This window comes from Sturnira hondurensis, unplaced genomic scaffold (genome assembly GCF_014824575.4).
Source record: "Sturnira hondurensis isolate 20B ecotype Veracruz unplaced genomic scaffold, ASM1482457v3 Scaffold0003693, whole genome shotgun sequence".
NCBI classification, from domain to species: Eukaryota; Metazoa; Chordata; class Mammalia; order Chiroptera; family Phyllostomidae; genus Sturnira; species Sturnira hondurensis.
Genome location: NW_028076324.1, coordinates 1,972,779 through 1,988,280, shown reverse-complemented (window position 1 = coordinate 1,988,280; position 15,502 = coordinate 1,972,779). Strand labels below are relative to the sequence as shown.

Genomic DNA, 15,502 nt, shown 5'->3' with positions numbered 1-15,502 from the left:
TTCTGTTTATTAGAGACAGCTTTGGACTATTCCTCCATGTCTTAGGAGGTAGACATTGGCTAGTGGCCATTGGAGGTGATTCCAGAAAGTCCTTTATGCAATAAAAATCTATTAAATGCTTGCTAATTGCCAGCTAATATTAAGATTTGGATGTATATAATGAATAATAAGGACTGCCTCTTAGACATTGTATTTAAACAGGCATATAACATTTACAAATTATTATTTATAAATATGAAGCCCTGTATAGAAGAGAAGTGTAAGGTGCTATATAAATAATTATTGTGCCCTGGCTGATGTAGCTCAGTGGATTGAGCACAGGCTTGCGAACCAAACAACCGTGGTTCAATTCCCAGTCAGGGCACATGCCTGGGTTGCAGGCCAGTTCCCAGCAGGGGATGCACAAGAGGCAACCATATATTGATATTTCTCTCCCTCTCTCCTTCCCTTCCCTTCCCTTCCCCTCTAAAGATAAATAAAATCTTAAAAAAAGAATTATTGTGCATAAAAGTTTGAGAAGCACGTCTGTAGTAAACTTAGGAGATAACATTTTGTGAATAAAAGTGACATTATTTAATGGAAATAGACCCTTGGAGGTCCCTAATCTGTTTCTGAAGACCACACACAGATTTGTTCAGTAAGTGTTACTGTTCTGGACCAAACAGTTTTGATGTACTCAGAATTCAGTTTCTCTTAAAATCTGCACAAACATAAGTCACAATGTTTTCAGGTAGTGTGACATCCTAAAAAAATGTACGAAGTGCAATTGTTTTTAAAAATCAAATTCGTTGTTTTATCACTATTAGATAATTTGACTTGGCCTTTTTTCTTCAAATGAATTCACTGATATTACAATTGAACTAACTCAATAAAGTGTCTTATATCCTTCCTGGAAGGATACATAGAACAGGTAAATTGAAAAATCATCAGTAAACCAGTTTCATTTTCTACTTGGTATAATTCCTCTTTAAGGGAGAAAAATAGGCAGTAAGGATTCAGTATCTCAGCACCAGGGCATACATAAGAGAACAATGGCTTTTGAATAAGTATTTTCTTATTACTGTAATCAAAGTCTAATGAGAAAAGTATACTAGAAAACACCTAAATATTCAACAAATGGAATTTTATAATTATAATTATCCTTCATATTCTCTATTTTTGAAAATATCTTTGTAATATAAATTTCAATTCTATTCTTTTAGGAATGGATGCATTATAGAACCACACATTCTTCTTTAGACTACTAAATAAATGTAAAAGCATGTTTACACACTTACCTTATTCAACTTTTTCTGACAAGGTGAATATGTTTTTAAAAGCAAACATTTCATTCAATCATATGAATGAGTAGAACCTTTATTTTTTCAATAACTTTGAGCTACAGAAGACACCTAAGCTTTTATAAAAATTTACCATTGTTCTAAATACTGTCTGACAGCTGGATGAGGTAGATACTATAATGATCCCTGTTCTACGGCCAAAGTGCCAAGGTTTAGGGAGATTAAACAACTTCTTTAAGGCTACATTATCAGGGCAACAGAGCCATATTTTTAAACTACGGTCAGTTTCTCTCTAGCATCAACTAAGCTATTTTCTTTTCTTTTTTTAAACATTCTTTTTTTAAAGATTTTATTTATCTTTAGAGGGGAAGGGAAGGAGAGAGGGAGAGAAATATCGATGTATGGTTGCCTCATGCGTCCCCTGCTGAGAACTGGCCTGCAACCCAGGCATGTGCCCTAACTGGGAATCGAACCGCAATCGTGTGGTTTGCAGGCCCACACTCAATTCACTGAGCTACACCAGCTAGGGCTAAGCTATTTTCTTTTTAGGAAAGCAAACCTTTACTTGTATGGGACACAATTTTACATTTCAATTTTACATTTCAGATAGCTCACATATGCTAAATGCTTACTGAATAACAATTTCTCTATTTTTGCTCTGATTTTCTATATCCTTGTTCTTACTGTAAACCCCATGGTGCTGAGCACAAAGTGGACTATAACACTTACTAATAGCTCATCTCTTCTTGACATTTCTCTTCCTTGTCATAATCCATCGGGATTTCTTGAATATGTTTGTAAGGATTAGATACTAATCCTAAAGAATTATTAGATAATTGTAAGCAACATGGAGAACCAAAACGAGCAACAACTATTGGAGGAAGGGAAGGGCAGAAAAGAATATTCACAGATCATTTTGCAACTTTAAATTCCTTATAATTGCCCACAGGTACACATGAGTTCTTTCTATAAAAACCATTTTTGCAAAATATTATGGAATGTGCTTTTAAAAGATGAAGAATCCCATCAGTAAAAGCACTACAAGCTTTAAAATAATTTTCTTAAAAGGAAAAAATCAAGTTCAAATATGTATAAATCATCTTGCATTAACAGCCTAAGTCTAAACTTTTCTCCCAAAGATTTGAAGAGAAGCTGGTATTAGAAAATGATAGTAAGTTACACTGAACTAGCTTTCTCAATTTACTTTTATAGAATGGTATCACCCGTATGTGCTCATCTTTGTAGAGTGGTACATCTACAGAGAAATGTGTGGCATAAACGCAGTCAACATATTGTAAAAATTTTACAAACAAATACAGTAAACTTTCAACAACAAAAAAGAGCTTATATAATCTACATTTGCAGGGTATAATTTTAAAGTGATCTACAGATTTAATACAATCCTCATAAAAATTCTAATGGTTTTGGGGGGGCAAAAATGGAAGAACTAACACTCAAATTCATATGAAACTGTAAGGGGGCCCAAATAACCTAAACAATATTGAAAAAGAAAAAAAACAAGTAGGACAACTCACACTTACTGATTTCAAAATTTACTAACAAGACTAATGTAGTCAAGAGTGTTGTACTGGCAGAATAGAAATACAGACTAATGAAATAGAAGAAAATACTGAAATAAACCCAAACATTTATGGCAAATAGATTTTGACAAAGGTGCCAAAACACAGTTTCTCAACCAATGGTGCTGGAAGAACTAAATAACCACATGGAAAAGAATTATCTTGGACTTCTAACTCACTTCATATACAAAAATTGACTCAAAATGGGTCAATGACCTTAAATTAAGTTTCTAGAAAAAAAAACAAGTTAATTTTTATAACCTCAGATTTGGCAATGAGTTCTTAGATCTGATACTCAAAGTCTGAGCAAAAACAAATGGAAATACATAAAAACTAAAAACTCGCCCTGGCTGGCGTAGCTCAGTGGATTGAGCGCGGGCCTGCGAACCAGATGATCGCGGTTCGATTCCCAGTCAGGGCACATGCCTGGGTTGCAGGCCAGTTCCCGGCAGGGGCCAGTTCCCAGCAGGGGTTGCAGGAGAAGCAACCATACATTGATGTTTCTCTTTCTCTCTCCTTTCCTTCCCCTCTAAAGATAAAAAAAATAAAAAAACCCACTAAAAACTCTCCTGCATCAAAGATCATTATCGAGATTGTGAAAAGACAATTAACAGAATGGAAGAAAATATTTGCAAACTGTGTGTCAAACATCCAGAATAAAGAACTCCTATAACTCAACAATTAAAAAGCAAATCACCCAATTAAAAAAATTAAGAAAGAACTTGAATAGACATTTCTCCAAAGACAATATACAAGTGGCCAACAAGCAAATAAAAAGATATTCAACAATGGTCATTGAGGAAATGCCCATCAAAACCACAATGAGATGACACTTCACATCCAAATGAATTTAATTTTACAAAAAGGAAATACAAGTATTGGCAATTTGGAGAAATAGAAACTCTTGTACATTGCTGGTGGAAGTGCAAAATGGTACGGCTACTATGGAAAAAGTCTGAAGGTTTGTCAAAACATTAAATATAGAATTACCATGTGATTCCATAACTCTACTACAGGTATATAGCCAAGAGAAATAAAAACATGCCCATACATAAACTTGTACACTAATATTTATAGCAGCGTTATTCTTAACAGCCAAAGGTGAAAACTCAAATGTCCATCAATAAATGAATAATCAATTGTGGAATGAATATCACAATTTATATCACAATAAGGAAAAGAAAACCTAAACAAGAACATATATAGTTGAGTCATGAACATGTGTCGAATGGGTGGATCCACTTATACACAGATGTTTTAAATAAATACTATAAATGTATTTTCTTAACATTTCCCCTCTAGCTTACTTTATTGTTAAGAACACAATATATAATACATATAACATATATGTTAATCAACTGTTACCAGTACAGATTCTGGTCAAAAGTAAGCTATTAGTAGTTAAGTGTTTTGAGAATCAAGTTATATAAGGACTTTTGATTGTGGAGAGGGTTGGTTCCCCTTACACCTATGTTGTTCAAGAGTCAAATGCATTTCAAGGCTATCCACTATATAAACATCCTTATAAACAGTTCGGAATACTATCAAATTCTGTACTTCAGAAATGATTCATTATATATTATATAAATTGCATCTCAATTAAAGAGGGCTTCTGTAAAAATAGTAAGCGCCTGTTTTCTTAAAAATGTTTTAGGTACTAAGTTTTAGCTATTTCCCAAATTGTTCAGTAAAGTATTTACTGGACAATTGGACTTATTTCCTGAGCCTCTGCTGAATAGCTACAAGATCTTTATAAAGATCTTAATAGTTTTTTTCTCCTAACCCAAAGGCAGTGTTTCTTCTGATACCCTAAAATTTAAAAGTAACCTCTACCCTTGTAGAGATGTTTCCATTGAATTTTGGTTTTGATATACATAAGTAAACAGATTTACAGTAAATTCACAATTTTTAAAACCTAACAGCAAAGATTAAAAAATTTTATATAAAGTTGACTTTTATATTACACCTTCCTGAGTTCCTCAGTTTTGATGAGGTTCTTAAGTTCTCAATTTTTTGTTTTACATTGGTCTAACAAGAACACCCAGAACTCTTATTCACTCTTTACTCAGCTATTTTATGCAAATTAGTTATGTAAAACTAACATTGCTGGTCCAAGGTTATATTCGTAAACAGACACTTCAATGTAAGTAAATAATTTCAAGCTTTTTTTCACTGGAACGGGGTCCTTTTAATAGAAAAAGGTAAGCCTAACAGTTAAGTTTTATGAAAACTGTTAAGTCTTTGTAGGTTTAGGTAAAAATATGAAATTTGGAATACTTCATTCAAATAAACTACCACACATTCATGCAGTGGCCTTTTCATATAGCTAAGAAAAAAGTTCTCACAGTAACTGCTGGGATGCCGGATATGAGAGGATATGTGATAACTGGTAACACCAATTATCAATAAAGATAATTATCTGCTCATCAATAAAGAAACAAGTAAACCTTTAAATGGTCACAACAAAAACCCAGCGGCTTTTTCATCATTTTCTAGCTGTTGATACTTTGAGAACACACTTAAAAACAAACTCACTTTCTAATGAAACAGTACCTTGAATTAAAAAATTCAGCTACATCACTGGTGGTTCTTAACCAGGAATAACTCTGCCCCCCAAAGTATGTTTGGCAACGTTGACAGATATTTTTCATTGTGAATCTTCAGAATGCTACTGATACTAGTGTGTGGACTGCAACGATGCTGCTAAATCTGTAACACACAGGACAGCCTTTCCCAGTAAGGAATTATCGGACCCAAATGTCAACTTTGAGAATCCCTGAGCTACAATACTGGTGTCACCCATTTCCAGGCTAAAATCCAGAGCACAATCTCAGATTACTGCCCTGAAGCTGTTTACATGTACAAGATGTAAATCTGATTTGTAATTATAAGAACTTGGGTAAACAATACAATATCAAGAAAAGGAGAGGTTAAAAATATTCAGTAGATAACTGACAAAGAATGAACTGTAAAAGTAAGATGTAAATCAAGCCACGGCTATATATAACCAAAATTTAAAGATTGTTAAACTTTTAGATATCCACTTTATTAATTTTCATTTGCAATGTAAACAGTATAGGACATGATGGAAAATTAAGGGATATTGTGGGGTTCTTTTTATATTCATGTCATATAAGTACTTTCTATTTTAAGAAAAAAATTAAACAGCTATAACTAATTGTTTTTTTTTCAAATATTTTCTTTAATTTTTAGAGAGGGGAAGAGGGAGAAAAATCAGTGTGTGGCTGTCTTTTGAGCATCCCCTACTGGGGGAGGACCTGGCCTACAGCAACCCAGGCACATGCCCTGACTGGGAATCAAACCAGTGATCCCCTAGTTCACAGGCCAATGCTCAATCCACTGTGCCACACTAGCCAGGGCTAATTCAATGTTCTTATCAAACTTTCAGCATTGTGCTTATCTTTGATAGCATATTACATCTTCTTTGGAAGGAGGTAGGCACTAGACCGTTTTTCTTCCTGACACTTCATCAAGAAATAATAACTTTCTAAAAAAGAAAATAAAGTTGCATCCTAATTGAGCTCTATTTTTTAAATTTGTTAGCACTAAAAAGCACTTTACAAAATGTTATCCAGGATATTCTTAATTTTAGTAAGCAAATGTGCTACATTTGTTAGTTATCCTTCACCTGTTAATGGAATTAAAAAAGGGGGAGCAGGGGGTAACGAAATGATCTTTGTATTAAAATATCAATTGATACAGGTCCCTGAAAGTCAGTTTAAAATGAAAATCAAGTTTCACAAAATAAATACACTGAAACAACTATAATAGTAATAACCTTTATTTAAAATACTTGTTAATCTAGGAAAGCTCATTTTACATGAGTTTCCAACTAATTATTAGAATCAGAAACAAAGAAAATAAAACCAGAGAAAATCCTCTGTAGAAAAAATACACAGGAACATTTATTTCTACACATGAAAAACAGTAAACAGTCTTAACATCTGAACATCCAAGTCTTAGTCTCAATTCCATCTCTCCTAGTGAACACCACTATCAACCTTGAGATCTGATTTGTTCTTGTCATTCTTCACTGAGTAGATGAAATATGTTAAGGTGTCTTTTTCATTCACTGGAATAGACCTAAAGTGGCAACCAACTATCTATAAAGAAAAAAAATGAGGACATTAAATGATAGATATTAACAAATTTCATAAACAAGGTAAAAGACACTTTCATCAAAAGAAAAAAGTGCTATGTGATAACAGCTATTTCCTTTTTTTTTAAACATTGTACCAAACACCTGAGTTAGTCTGGGGACTCTCTGCAGCCCCCAGAGATTGTTTTTTTAATGTTTTTTATTTTTATTTTAATTATTGTTCAAGTACAGTTTTCTGCCTTTTACCTGGATCCCAGCCCACCACCTCAGCCCTCCCCACCTACCTATTCCTTTTCCACCCAGACCTATTTCCTTTTAAAAATAAATCGTGTTCAACAAAATGCCAACAGGGTGAAAAGCATATAAGATGTTATAAACAAGAGATAGTATCATTTCAAAGGCCCCTTCAGCCCACTCAATTAAATATACACTAATTAGAATGTGTATTTCTTTTTATTTATTTTTAATTTTATAACTGAAATCCAGGTTAGGAAGTAATCACTTACTTTTATTATTTTTTGCTGCTATACATTTTAATCAATGGTAATACAGCATAAATTCTTATCTTGACATTCACCAAAACAGTCACATAGAAAACCTGCTTTTTGTGACAAACTATAGGAGGCTTGATCACATTTAAATCACTGATAACTAGGGAGAAATACTACTGCAAACTGTATAGACATGACATCCATGAAAATTTTCCCAGTGCTTACTGTAATGCAATGCAATTGCTACATGGCAAACTAGTGTAGCATAGAAGTAAAAGCAAAACCCTAACTAACCAAACAATAAAAGCCACAAGTATAAACTATTAAACAGTTAACAAACCAAACTCAGTAATCAATTCTATCATTGGGTTTGTTAAATCCTGCACCTTGCAGTGTATGATTTAACTTTTACTTAATACAAAGTTTAAATAGTAGAGATTTTAAAAAATGAAACGGTTATGCTACTACAGTAACATACTGAAACATCCTGAAGACAAAGAAAACTAAATATCAGGATATTTGATAAAAATGACAAAATAGAAATGCAAATATACAACTTGAAATTCATGCAGTGTTTTATTGAAGAAAGCATTAAAACCAAAGAAAACTGGTACAAATGGCTTTAATGTAAATCCAGATTCACACTTAACTGTTTTTTTTTTACGTGTTTGAAAATAAAAGTTAAGATCCCATTAAGCCTAAAGCACTTTGGTAATTTTTAACTTTTAAAAACTTGGAATATCAATGAAATAGAATGTAAGAGTACACATTCATCATGCAATGTGTTTAGACCCTACTCATAGAAAAAGGGTAAATATGAAGTTGAAAATTTGGTACCATAGAAGCAAGCCATGAAATGTCTTACAAACATGTTTGCTACAACTTATATTCATCAGCAATGTATTTTTTAAATCTTTACTTCGTGATTTTAGAGAGAGAAAGAGGAACGGAGAGAAAGAGAAACACTGATTTGTTGTTGCACTTATTTATGCATTCACTGGTTGTTTCATGTATGTGCCCTGACCAGGGAGGGATCAAACCCATAACCTTGGCATATATGGACCATGCTCCAACCAACTGAGCTACCTGGCCAGGGCTGGCAATATCTTTCAGGTTTCTTGAATTTTTTTTCTGAATAAAAATTATAAACGGAAAATGAGAGGGGAAAGAGGGATGGATGTTCAGTCTACAATGTTTACTTGCTTTCTTGACTTTTCACGAATCCAACCTGTGCACTGCAACTACTAACAGAAGCACAGCTGACTAACCTGAGATGCTCAAAGGCATATCTAGATTCTAAAAGATGAAATGGGCTTCTTAAAGAATGCCTATCCAAATGATAATTGAGACTTAAGGAAGACGGTTATCTATTGCTGAAATCACTTATAAATATCCATATTTCTGACTAAATAAACTGTAATACTCATGGCTATTTGGATTATGGCTATTTCTCATTTTAAAATAAGAAAATAGCTCTAGAATTAATATAATTTTTTTAGATCAGATTATCAAAAACTTCAGGTTTGGTTTACACATTTAAAGAATATGTACATTTAAAATAATCATTTATTTGGTTTTCACTTGTTCCAAAACAGAGTACTTATACTCAATTAGTATTTGTATATTTTGATATAGTTTCATCATGGTAGATGCTATGTATATTTATGTTATAGTAATGTATTATACAATCCAAAAGACCAGATCTTTTAAATCAGATTTTTTTAAAAATTAAATTTTTGTTGCCTAGGCAAGAAGGAAGAAAAAATTCTGGCTAGGAAGTTAATATACTGGATCTTAACAATGTTAAAAAGCATTGCATTCTGCCAAAGAATCGTACCTTTTATTCGCCCTTTATCTTATCCAATATGCACATTTTAGAAAATGTGGGATTACTAAATTCAAGCTAAAGAACATGGGAAATGTGATTTATATACTTACAAATTTCTATTCTGCCTAGTAGGTTAACTCGTTTCTATTTTAAATGTGATTAAAGTATAAATATTATTTATATGAATTAATAAACATCTTAATACCATGCACAGAATTCTTGGTTCTATTTTTCCTGAGAACACACACACACACACACTCTCAACTTTTCAAAATTCACTTAAGTCCTATATCAAAGCAAACTATTAAGTAAAGCTTGGACAGTCTTTGCATCTTCTAGATTTGAAGCAAACATGGATGACTAAAATAAATAAATTCTGTCCCTGTTGATGGACAGGGACAAAGGACAAAGGACAAAATTCTGAAATGGCTAAATCAGAAAGTTGTGGAAATACTGCTTAAGGGCTTATTTGTAGATTTATTCCACCAGAAACCTAAGAAAAATTCTAATAAAGACATCAAAGTGTATTAATTTGTTTTACTATTCCTCAGTTAGATGTTCAATAAATATTTACTGAGTAAATAGAATTTTAAAATAAATTTCTTGAATGAGAATAAAAATTCTCACACAATATTTTTGAGACCCAATATTAGAGGATGCTTAGAAAACTATACATAATCCATTGATTAATTACATAAAGAAATTTCCTAAGAGGCAGACAAATATTTCAAGGTAACTAGATTCTTCCATAATAGATCTTTCAAATTAACTTTGATTCTAATTAAAATACATTGTTTTATACACTTTGTTAACAATTTCACTTGCATTTAATGACCCTTTTTTTGAATGAACAGAGTTCTTCAAAGTTTTAAAAAGTTAAAAATTCATAAATACCTCAACAAGTTGTGCTTTATTAAGTCCTGGTCTGGTTGGTAGTTTGAAGTGTCTTTTGTATCTCCTAAGTGTATTTACTTGTAATTGGTATAGATCAACCTAGAAAAAAAAAACATATGAATAAGTTCATCCAAATTGTTAAAAATGTACCTTTCAGATATATAACATTTTAATTATAGCATTATGAAATTTTCATTCTATTATTTAAAAAAACCTTTTACAGAATCAAAATTATAAATGTAGTAAACATTTTAATCCTTTGAGAATAAATATTAAAAACTGGGGAAAAAGTTGTAAGACAACGGAACTACAGAAATTGCCAACTGAAAATATAACAAGTTAAACTGTATCACTGTGTTAACTGTCTACATTTAATTTTACTTTCATTTTCAGATTTTTCAAATGTTTTAAATATTTTAAATTTGCTCATATCTTTTTTTATAAGAGTTTCAGAATGGGCTACTTAGGATTTACATGTAACATGCAAAAACTTTCATCTACCTCAGGGGTATCAATATCTTGAACCGGTGAATCTCCTCCATCATCATCACTCCCTTTTCTCTTTCTTCTGTTCCGAACACTCTGAATTAAGTTTTTATGATAATCACAAATGTAAAGATGCCTTACCTGAAACAGAAAAATTTCACAGACTACTTAGGTTGCATTAAAATGTGTCTATGTATTGGTGAAATGCATAGGCCCCAGTGAATCATAAAAAAAAGGGGGGGTGGGGACAGTCAAAACAGGGCATTGTTAAGACAAGGGCGAGCTTTTTTCTAAAGTCCTGCCAGTTAAAACACACCACGTCTGGCAATACTGTTAGGAGGGTTGGGAAGTGAGGTGGGGGAGGGGTGACAGTAAGGGGAGAAAGGCGAGGATAATGAGAAATTCCAACCCTCTAGATTTTGTCATCAAATTGCAGTTAGGGTGAACTAGATGAGTAGGGTCATACTGGTTTGCTAACAAGGGGAATGATGACGTTGCCCACAGTTTTGCTATTTGATAGTATTTTCTCTACTTACAGAGCATTGTTAATAGCATAATATACACTTCCTAATTTAATACTCAAATTATAATCAGATATAGAACTATTCATTTTTACAAACGAGCTATTGATTTTCATATCCTAACCACATTTCAAATTGGAATTATAAAGTTTTCTGAGTATTAAATATATATGTGTTTTCCAATCAAAGCCAAATGAAATTATTCAAGTCTACCTAAAAGTTTCTCAAGAACATGATTGAAAAACCTTTTTAAAAAGCAGAAAAGAATACAAACTTTCCGAAAAGTGAATCATATAGTCTGAAAGCTGTATAGTAACATTTGGAATCAGGATCTTTCTAGAATAAGTTACTTCTTTAAAAACAAACAAGCACGTACTGAACTAACAAGCTTTAAAATGAACTTTTAAGATAAGTGCAAGTTAAAAATAAGCAGGACATGTACTAGGTTCTGACATCTTGTCATTAATTTACATCTGCCAGAGCTCCGGAAAACGGCAATGGTTGTTTCTAAAAGTCTCACTGACGGTCAAAACCGCAGGCATGAAAAAGGACAGAAAAAGAAATCCTGATGGCTGCCAAGCGGCTCCGCACGCTCGGAGCAGCTGCCCTAGATGCTGACCTCGCCGCCACCGTCCAGAACCCAGGATCAAGGCAAGGCGCGGCGGGAGCTCGGCTTCCCCCTCACTCTTACTCAGGGGAAAAGAGACAGGATCTTTCTGGACTGCGGCGGCAGGTCCTTGCAGAATTCCACTTTCCCTAGACCGGGGAAGCTACTTCCTGGGGCCAAACGCCAGCTTGGGCAGCAAAACAAAGGCGCCTCCATTCCAGAAGGAGCTGCCGGGCAACAAGAAAACTACTCCAGCCACCCTCCACGCGCTTGTTCCCTTTGTTTCGTTTCCGGATCTAAGTGGAGGGGGGAGGAAAAAGACAGGGAGCGGGAGGGACACGGGGGATTGAAGGGGAGGGGAAGCACAAGGTGCTAGTGTGTGGCCCTTGGGGGTGGCAGTCGGAGTTGCTGCGACTTGGTTTTTTTTTTGCTTTCTACCAGAGACCTACAACGGGTTTGCACTGCAGCAAGGTCTTGGGGAGCTCTGAACCCCTGGCCCAACAACCCGTTTGCACCGCTCCCGGGGTCCCAAGGAGGCGGGCAGGGCAGAACTGTCCCGCAGTCACTTACGCTCTTATCCAGCTCGATCTTCACCTTCTTCTGGGAGATGCTCTTCTGGATCCTCTTGCTGAAGCTGGCGTTGCCTGCCGCCCGGCCGCACCGCTCACCGTCCTCCCGCAGACAGCACAGTTGCCCGGGGCCCGGTCCAGCTGCTCCTGGGGGTCCAGCCGCCGAGACTGCCCCGGCGCCGGGCATCTCAGTTCCTGCTCCCGCCCCGGCCCCGTTCCCCGCTGAAGCGGCTGCGGCGGCGGCGGCGGCAGCGACCACGGCGGCCACTGCAGCCGCCGCATCCCCGCCGCGGCTCATCTCCTCAGGCGTGAAGCCATTCATGATTCCAAGATTGGGGGCGCCGGCGCGGACAGAAATCTCGCCTCGCCGCTCCGCCTCTCTCTCTGGAGATTCCCGGGTCTCCGCGAGGTCCCTCAAGCACTTGCCCTGGAGTCAGCAGTTCACTCTATACCCCAAGTTCTATGGCGGTACGGCCGAACACCAAGCGTTCCCTGCGACCTGGTGTCTTTTGGCTCCGGGACAGTGGACAGTGGTTGCGGTCTGTATTCAGAGTCCGGCGGCTCCCGAAGCTGGAACCCAGCTCTCTATCACATGGAGAAGCTTCTGCAGTTGGACCACTGCGTCTCCGCCTCCCTCCAGCCCTCCAACATGCGCAAGCGCGACGCGCCTTCTCTCGTCCCGCCCTCTCCACTCTGCCGCAAGGCACAACGGGAATTGTAGTACTCTTTTGGGGACTCAGCACGAGCTCGGTTCTGACGCCGCGCTTTCAAGAGTTGAAGGAACTACTTATCCCAGCATACCACGCGGGAACGGGCCGGTTCCGCCCCCACCCCCCTTTAAAGCTCGGGAGAAACAGGGGCGTGTAGTTGGGTTTGCTCTGTTTTCTTGTTTCTAATCTCTCCTGGGAAATTGATTGGTTGGTGTTTAGCTCCTGGAATTTTGCAGAGCTGGCGTTCTAGACGACTAGGCCACTCAACTTCCGAAGCGAAGCACTAGACAAGGACGCCGGGTGTAGGCGGGGAGTGAGGGTACTGAAAAAAAGTTTTGGGGCCGTTATCGTATCTAAGATAAGAGTTTTCGTTGTGACCACGCTTTTGTGGTAAACCCAAACAGGGAGAACTATCTGCCGCTTTTCAAGTCCTAAAGGACCCCTAGCTAACACCGCGGCTGAAGGGCATTCAACGACGCAACTTAAGAGCGACTGCTTCAGCGCAAACGCCCATCCCGACCACTCGACGGCGACAATCTCGCTAATGCCTCACTTGAAGGTTTTTTCGAAATCTTTTGTGTGTTTCTGCAGCGATTTGTTTTGTTTTTAGGCTCAAAAATACTGCAGCTTCTTGAGGTAGGGCTAGTGACTGGTAGACTATAAAAGGCCTTTAAACCGCCACCCCCAACCTTTTATTTTTCCTGGAATAGACTGGAGAGGGCGGAGTCCAGTATCTTTTAAAAAGAGACGTGGAACCCTGTCAATTCCGAGTTAGCTTGAGTGCTCCTCACTTTCCAGAGGGGGGAATAAACCGTGTTTCCTGGGTAGTCTGCATTCACATGATGGGCTTAAAAGGTGTGCGTGTTTGTACATGGGTTTGTGCATTTGCGCGGACGTGCGTGCGTGCATGTGGGCGAGTGCTTTGTAGAGGGCGGGGTAGAAGGATGGGAGCGGCTAATAAAGCTGCACCTGGTGTAGTTACAGTTTGTCCTTAGCCGTAGATACACCTTGTTTAACAATCCATTGTTTAAACCGAAATACAAAGCAATTAGACTACCTGAATAAATATAGTCATCGATGATTTTTTTAAAATGTAAAATGTCATCTGACCTCAACTTCAAAGCCAACCAGTCCAACTGTGCACTTCCCTTCTAGGATATTGCAAAGGAAAACAAAAGAATTAAAATATTACATAAATTGGGTAGTGAAAAGAAAGATGGGAAATGGTGTTATAATTTCAGTCTGCACTGTCCAGTAGTGTGTTGGCTAGACGAACGTGGCCATTAAACACCTGAAATACGGTTATTGGGACTGAAAAATTGAATTAACTTTATGTTAATTATTTTCCATTTTAAAAACTGGCTTCAGTTATTGAAAAACCTTAAGTGTGTTTGCAACAAACCTGAATATATGACTATTTTTGCAACTTCAACTTTATGAAATCTAAATTCAGCATTGAATTGAGATGCTGAATTAAGATGTGCTCTAAGTCTAAACTACTAGTGGGATTTCAAAGACTTAATAGCAGAAATTTCAAGAAAACAATATTGCATAGCTCATTAACAATTTTTAATCAACTACATGTTGAAATGATAATATTCTGGGTATACTGGTTTAAAAAATATAACATTAAAGTTAATTTTACCTGTTTCATTTATTTTAATGTGGCTACTAGAACATTTAAACCACACACGTAGCTGATATATTTACAATAGATAATGCTGGCTTAAAGTATTAAAACAGAATAATACTACCTTGTTTATGGATATATTTTCTCAACTGGTAAAATGACAATATAAAGACCGGATGGTTACATTTCAACTTCAATATTGTAGTCATCTCTCAGAAGGGAGGCCAAAGGATAGCAGAGAGGTTCAAATAACTTGTACCTGAAAGATCAGAATCTCATTGCAACTTTTTTGGTGACAGCGCCCTATTCAGCTTCTTTAGATGTTTTAAAATATCAAAGTGAATATTGAAGAGGAGAGCATAGGTAGGGAGTTGGGAATACTGTGATCTTTCCTCAGAGGTAAATTCAGAAACATTAAAAGTAGTGTGGCCAAACACGTACTGTTTGTCTGAATTTTCTGATGTGTTACTATCTTAAATAATTTACTATAAAAAGAAAATGACTTGTCAATTGCTATGCAAAAATGAAAAGATGCTATTTAAAAAGTTATGAATCACTGACTGCATAGAACAGAATACCTGTTTAACAGTTTTATTAGATTATTTTTCTGCCATAATAAAAAGGCTGGGGAAGATGGCTCCTGGCTTCCTGAACTATGGAAGATGGCTTCCATAGTTCAACAACGTCAAGGTCGGCATGTATGATTTTCTTGCTTTTTCCTCATGCTACTCAGAGTAGCATTCTCACAATTGGTTAGAACCAACAAAAATCTATCAATAACATTCC

General features: G+C 36.3%; 1 protein-coding gene across 1 annotated transcript; it reads right to left on the bottom strand.

Annotated features, from left to right (window-relative positions):
* Positions 1–6,764: 6,764 nt before the first annotated feature.
* SAP30 (Sin3A associated protein 30) lies at positions 6,765–14,045 on the bottom strand. Its single transcript, XM_037042148.1, has 4 exons — positions 12,378–14,045; positions 10,695–10,820; positions 10,194–10,292; positions 6,765–6,984 (listed from the first exon to the last, which is right to left on the bottom strand). Exons 1-4 carry the CDS (start codon positions 12,696–12,698, stop codon positions 6,862–6,864), a joined length of 669 nt encoding a protein of 222 aa, XP_036898043.1. The 5' UTR covers positions 12,699–14,045; the 3' UTR covers positions 6,765–6,861.
* Positions 14,046–15,502: the final 1,457 nt, after the last annotated feature.

Coding starts and splice junctions, on each gene's coding strand:
- SAP30 (XM_037042148.1), bottom strand. CDS start 12,698: ATGAATGGCTTCACGCCTGAGGAGATGAGCCGCGGCGGGGATGCGGCG. Junction 10,821..12,377: donor AGATCGAGCTGGATAAGAGC/GTAAGTGACTGC, acceptor TTTCTGTTTCAG/GTAAGGCATCTTTACATTTG. Junction 6,985..10,193: donor ATAAAGCACAACTTGTTGAG/GTATTTATGAAT, acceptor TTTTCTTTATAG/ATAGTTGGTTGCCACTTTAG.